The 6,351-nt window shown below is 30.3% G+C and overlaps 2 protein-coding genes across 2 annotated transcripts; both read right to left on the bottom strand.

Moving 5' to 3' along the window:
* Window positions 1-4,769: 4,769 nt before the first annotated feature.
* LOC143556594 (uncharacterized) lies at window positions 4,770-5,249 on the bottom strand. The gene has a single exon (XM_077045879.1). The coding sequence runs from the start codon at window positions 5,247-5,249 to the stop codon at window positions 4,770-4,772; it is 480 nt and encodes a 159-aa protein (XP_076901994.1).
* Window positions 5,250-5,282: 33 nt separating this feature from the next.
* Window positions 5,283-5,902, bottom strand: LOC143556584 (uncharacterized). Its single transcript, XM_077045871.1, has 2 exons — window positions 5,503-5,902; window positions 5,283-5,437 (listed from the first exon to the last, which is right to left on the bottom strand). Exons 1-2 carry the CDS (start codon window positions 5,900-5,902, stop codon window positions 5,283-5,285), a joined length of 555 nt encoding a protein of 184 aa, XP_076901986.1.
* Between the last annotated feature and the right edge of the window lie 449 nt (window positions 5,903-6,351).

Raw genomic sequence — 6,351 nt, 5'->3', positions numbered from 1 at the left:
TTTTTAGGTATATATTGAAATTTTTTAGGGGTTGCACTTTTTAATGGGTATTTTTTGGGTATTTTTCAATTATTTTTCGCGTAATTTCGGGTATAGATCAGGTATTTGAAAAACCCGGTTTCGGGTATTTAAAAAATCCGGTTCCGGGTATGGAACCGGTTCGGATTTTTGGGCATTACCGGGTACAAATCGGGTCCGGTTCGGGTACGGGTTTTGGCACTAAAATGCATACCTTATCCGTACCCTACGGATAAGGTCGCTTACGGGTTCGGGTATTAAAAACACGGGTATAATAAAAACCGGTTCCGGATTTTTTTTTCGGGTCCAATTCCAGGTTCGGGTTTTTTATGCACCTCTACGTGCAACTAATTTTAATTTTTTTAGATTAAAATAATAATGGGCTTGGAGTGTGACCATTAGATTTTCTGTTGTTAATTCACATGCTTCTCTAAAATTGGGTTAAGAAGATTCACTATTGACATGTAAAATATAATGGAATGTAAACTAGTATTTAAAGCATCGAATATTTTTGTTTAGTTGTTTAATTGTTAGATAATCGATGTTTTAAAAAGTTGTTTAACAAATTTTTAAGAAGATAAGTGAAGCTCAAACTTGTTAATTTGTAGGGCATCGACTTATTTAAGCTATGCTCGATTTGAACTTTTAATAAGTCGATCTCAAATAGCTCACAAGTGGCTCAAATAGTTTACACTCCTAATAACACATAATAAATAACAAATGTTACGAATACGTTGAGAAAATTAACGTACGATAAGTTTAAATTAGCGTGCTAATAATGAAAATAAAGTAGTATAATTATATATAAAACATAGTTATTATTTTATGATATATACATGAAAATGAAGAAAAATATATTATAATTTAAATATCATGGATATATTTGGATAAGTAATTTTGTTAGTATTATATAAAAACTATATGTTAGAACAAATTTGTTAGACGTAATTACACTTCAAATTTGGAAATAGTGTTCCGTTTGAATATTACTATATTTTATTGTATATTATTGTGTGGTTGCTTTTGAAAAGTCAGTTGATGGTGTTAATAAATATACAAAAACAGCTTATGCGTGTTAACACGCCAAATTTCTGGTAACGTGTTCAAATTAATTTCATAAGATAAGTATTCTAGAAATTTGTTAACGTAAGATTTGGATTAAGACTTTTTATGATTTAAGTTAAATAGAATCAATAACGCCCCACATTAAACAATTATCCAGAACACCTACATAGTCAGGTTATGCTAACAGAGTATTGAATCAATGTCATAGTCCGGGTATGCTAACAGAGTATTGAATCTATGTCAACTCAGTTCTTTTAAATTGTTTCTCATTCGTAGGCCATGTGTAGTGGGCTACAAATCTGGGCGAAAAGGGGCGCGAACACCGCTCCCAGGGGCGACAAAAGTAGTTATCTTTTCATGTGTTTAGTTATGTTTATTACCACGAGTAACAAAACACCATGGTCGTGTATTCACGTTGGCTTGTGCATCTCACTTTATTCCAGCAAAATGCATCTAATTTCTTAGTTGGAATACATGACAGGAGTCATACACGGTAACATGAAACCACATCCATGTATCACCTTGGGTTCGCGTAATATAAATTTTTAGTGATAAAATGTAGAATATTTTACGTGGTTCATGTTCGAAAACTTATATAAATGATAATTAAATATATAAAACGGTTGTGTTATTATTTAACAGTAAGAAAAATGAATCAATGCATTTAAAGACAATGTTCGATCTAGTAATTTAGCAATCAACTTTTCTAATAACATACTTTAGCATTTTTGTAGCACAATAGGGCTTTAATGCATTGCCATTATGATTGAAAGAAAAGGAGGTGTTGAACTGTTGATGGTACGTACAAGACCCGAAGTAGGTAATCTATCTACAAGCTGTTTGGATCAACTTAATTTGACAACATATAAAGTGCTTACATCTGGTCTTCTCCCCTAACGTCACTTTCTCTTGAAAAAAAAATGCAAAATAACACACCTATATTTATTATATTGCTAAATTAATTTTGTGAAAAAATCTAGACGTAACCAACCAATCTATAGGCGACAACACATGAGCACCAGCAGGTAGCAACAATGTAAACTGTTGAATATATATGTCCAAACCATTATAACGAAGTGTAACTGCTGCCATTTTAAATCGTACGTGTTTGCTATTTGATATGTTCAAATGATTCACTAGTTAACCATAACCTATAATAAACACACATAATAGGACGAATCTAGAACCATATAAAGTAAATAAATGAATGGTTAAACATGTACTCAAGTAAATTAAAACAAACTTCACCCATCATTTTGTAGTTCCTCCGTCACCTCTGTATATTGCAATTGTAAAGCCATTAAGAGGGCTGTAAACCTCGAGTATGCAGTTCTAACATTCTTTTAAAAGGGCAAGAGACTTGACCCTTTGTAAGCAAGCAATAAACTGAACTTATCCTCACCTCGCCAATTTTCGTGGGCTGTCAGGAACATCGTGACTATGAAATGACATTAATCGCGCAGCTTGTTGTTCGTTTGCTTACCACTTTATTGTAATTATTTTATAGTAAATTATATATAAAAAAAGTTATTGCACTTCTAAATGTTATAAACCAACCAGAAAATGATGATTTACCTTCTAATCTAAAAATATCTATATGTTTGGATCATTGTCATCAATAATAGGCCATCCATATCGATTCGTTTGTTTCTGTAGATTTGCCTTAACAATACAAACATTATATAAGAATACCCACGTGAATATCGTTCGATATATCCTACTAAGCTATTAAAGAAATACAACGTTTTCACATTACATTCAACTACACATGACATTCAACTAGCATGTTCACACAGCCTTTCAACCCATCAATTTTCCACTTATATAATTTTCACATGTTAATTTGAACATTAACTCATAAGTTGAAGAAAGTTTCAAAATAAATGGTTATAATCATCATTTATTGAGTAACTAGGATTTTAACCCGTGTTACACACGGTTGACAAAACATATCAACAAACCATATATAGATAGATAACATATTCATGAAACACAAATATGATACATAAGTTTTTGACCAAAAGGTTAAACATTTAGATTGTCTACATATTAAAAGTTCAAAGTTACGATAACTTAATGTACACCGAACAACCAAAGACCATTCACGAAGACATAAACATGTTCTTTCGTATTAACTCACCATCAAGTTTTTCAACATTCCACCAAAAGAAACTAATTTTGCTTCATCACCTGAAAATAAAAAAAACAACAAAAGCCTAATTAATTATACAATTAAAATCATAACATATTTCATAATAAGTTTCATTTGAAGATTAATAAAGTTGACAAGTGAAATATCTAAAGTTTAAAAATAATAATAATCACAAACTATAAACAGGTTTGAGTATCTATTATTTGTTTTAACTTTAACGAAAAACTCAAAAGACAAGTAAATAGCATATGATGTATATAAGATAGACTGTATTAATCTACTTAATCTAATATCACACTAATTGCTATGTATTTAAACAGCTAGACTAATAACAAAATTTTGTACAAAAACTAAACAATATAAACTGAGGATGATAAAAATTTTAACAAACTTATTGAAGGTATGTTACCTTTTGCTTCATTTCAGCGTCCTGAAAGATCATCAAAATCAGATTCATAGTTAGCACATTCTACTAACCATTTGATCTTCATACTAACTTCACTTTTCAACTCAACATGTGCTATTTCCATTCTTGCATTAGCCAGCTTCAAAACGTCCAACTCTCTGAGCAGAATCAAATCATTCGATTGCAAAAGTAATTTAGCCTTCAAACTATTATGTTTTCCATTTTTGAACTTGATCACAACCTTGTTTTAATTTAGGTAATAAAACAATACCCTTACATGTACATAAGGAACAACCTGTTGCTCATGATCTTCAAGTACATCGTGTAATGCATAGATCAAATTGATTTCCTCTTTACATGGAAAGTGTTTCCTAATTCCAATTTAATGAATTTGGTGTTTCAACAGGTTATTGAACAACATACCGATTGGATGTTATCCCTTTATAGTGTAGATAAATCGCTAAACACAAACTCATATTTACTCAACCCTGTACAATATTTCCAAGAAACAATCATGGCCATTAAGATAGATTAAGATCTGTTTAGAGATATTGAAAAACTTTTGGTATGATAAACAAAATACGATTAGAAATCAATATTACGAATACTAATGACACAACGGTTGTTTGGTTTCAATATTCTGAATGATTATACGTATCTAAAAGAGTATTCTTCATAATAACCCTATTTTGAGATTTCTTATTAGATAGTATTTTAAATAATTTAGGAAAATAACATTAAAAATTAACTATAACTGTTAATAAAACATAACCTAAGTTATATTAAAACAATAATTACATTTTTTTAACATTTACATTAGAAATTTAGAATTCTAAGAGATAAAAATATCTAATAAATTTAGATAATTATCTGACTTTTATTTTTGTACATTAAATCGTTATTTTAAATAAAATAATAAATTAAAAATTCAATAAACAAAAAATATAGTAAAAATATTCAAAGTACTTATATAACATAAGAAGTAATTATGTTATAAAAAAACTACGCATCGTATAAGAATTTAAATAACATAAGTGGGCATAAAACACCTTAAAAAAAACATATTAGTAAAAGATTTTTTAGTTTTAATTGAAAATTAAGGTAACAAATACATACCAATGATAATATTTATGACACTACGTTTCCAAAAATCTCCTTGTAAATAACATTTGTTGTTTTATTTGTAATATTTGATTCTTTGTTGAGTATCACTAATTTAATGCCGTCTCTACTCTCCACTCTTGACAAAGCGAGATAAAGCTGACCATGAGAAAATATTGGATCTTTTAGGTATAAGCCAACTCTTGATAATGACTGACCTTGACTTTTGTTGATTGTCATGGCAAAACAAAGTGCAACTGAAAACTGCCTTCTTTTAAACTTGAAAGGAAACTTCTTATCAGATGAGGTAAGGCTAACTCGACTAATTAAGGTGTGATATCCAATATTAGTACCCGAAACAACTTTAGCTTCAATTACACGTCTACTGAGACTAACGACTTGTAGTTGAGTACCGTTGCACAATCCCTTTTTATGATTAATATTCCTTAGTAGAATAATGTGGACACCCACTTTAAGAACCAATTTACGATTTGGCATTCCAGACATCTTTATCCCATTTAAAAAATCGGGGAAGTACAACTATGGATCAAAATCATCAGAAACAGTTTCAGAATTATCTAAACTGTCAGAACTTAGATACTCGAGTTCTTCACCTGGAAAGAGTTCTAACATACGTTCATTAATTTCCTGAACCACCTCATTCAAAGGTGCCAATAGTGCCCGATCCTGAAACTCTGAAAGTAAGTAACTTCATCGAATCTATCGAAGATATTAGGATAGATAAATTGTATTAAATCACCAATTGGACCTAATGAGTTTAAAATTAGAAGGTCGTTGGGAATTTCAACAACTGATTCTTCATCATTTGGACCACCCACGTTCCCCTCACCTATATCCAAAAGCCAATCAACAAACTCTTTGATCTCATCAACATTTGAAGACCAACATGCAACTGTAAGCCTCATGTTCTTTGTAAGTTTAAAAACTTTACACTTTGACCAAACATACAAAGAATTTATTGAAGCATTTACACATTTTCTTATGGTACTTTTTTGTACACCGGAGAAAATTTGATAGAAATCACCATAAAAAACAACCACCTTACCTCCAAATAATGCTTCTGAAGTATTTGCGGGATCAGTGGTCATAACATCGTTTAAAGTCCTGTCCAATGCTTCAGAAACATGCCTATGAGTCATGGGTGCATCATCCCAAATAATTAAGTTTGTATTTTCAATAATTCATACACGTATGTATTTCCCTTAACCTAAATTTAAAAAAAACAATTAAAAAAATGTTTAAGGCAACGAATCTAAAATAAAAATCATATTGAAAAATTAGTATACACTATATATTCACAAAAAGATTCGTATGACAAGTAATAAAATTATTTATGTTTGATAATTCCTTACAACGAGAATCTTCAGTTAAATTAATGGGAATGAGCAATCTTGAATGTGTTGTTTTACCACCCTCTAATAAGAAATAAGCTCTTCCGCTAGAAGCAACGTTCAATGCAACTTCTCCATTTGACATTATGGAAGAAGATAAGGTTTTCTATAAATATGTTTTTTCCGTACCACCATATCGATAAACAAAAAACACACCACCCTTTTTTGCAATCCATACATGATTATTTCATTATAAA

Source organism: Bidens hawaiensis, unplaced genomic scaffold (genome assembly GCF_021521415.1).
Source record: "Bidens hawaiensis isolate Kalapana, Puna unplaced genomic scaffold, B.hawaiensis_p1.1 tig00001035_1, whole genome shotgun sequence".
Lineage (NCBI taxonomy): Eukaryota > Viridiplantae > Streptophyta > Magnoliopsida > Asterales > Asteraceae > Bidens > Bidens hawaiensis.
The sequence above is the reverse complement of the archived record's forward strand: the minus strand, read 5'-3'. Positions and strand labels throughout refer to the sequence as shown.

Bases quoted from the DNA above. Each gene is read 5' to 3' on its own strand.
- LOC143556584 (XM_077045871.1), bottom strand. From the start codon at position 5,902: ATGACTCATAGGCATGTTTCTGAAGCATTGGACAGGACTTTAAACGAT. The intron at 5,438-5,502 runs GTGATTTAATAC...ACTTACTTTCAG, and splicing joins AAACTCATTAGGTCCAATTG to AGTTTCAGGATCGGGCACTA.
- LOC143556594 (XM_077045879.1), bottom strand. From the start codon at position 5,249: ATGTCTGGAATGCCAAATCGTAAATTGGTTCTTAAAGTGGGTGTCCAC.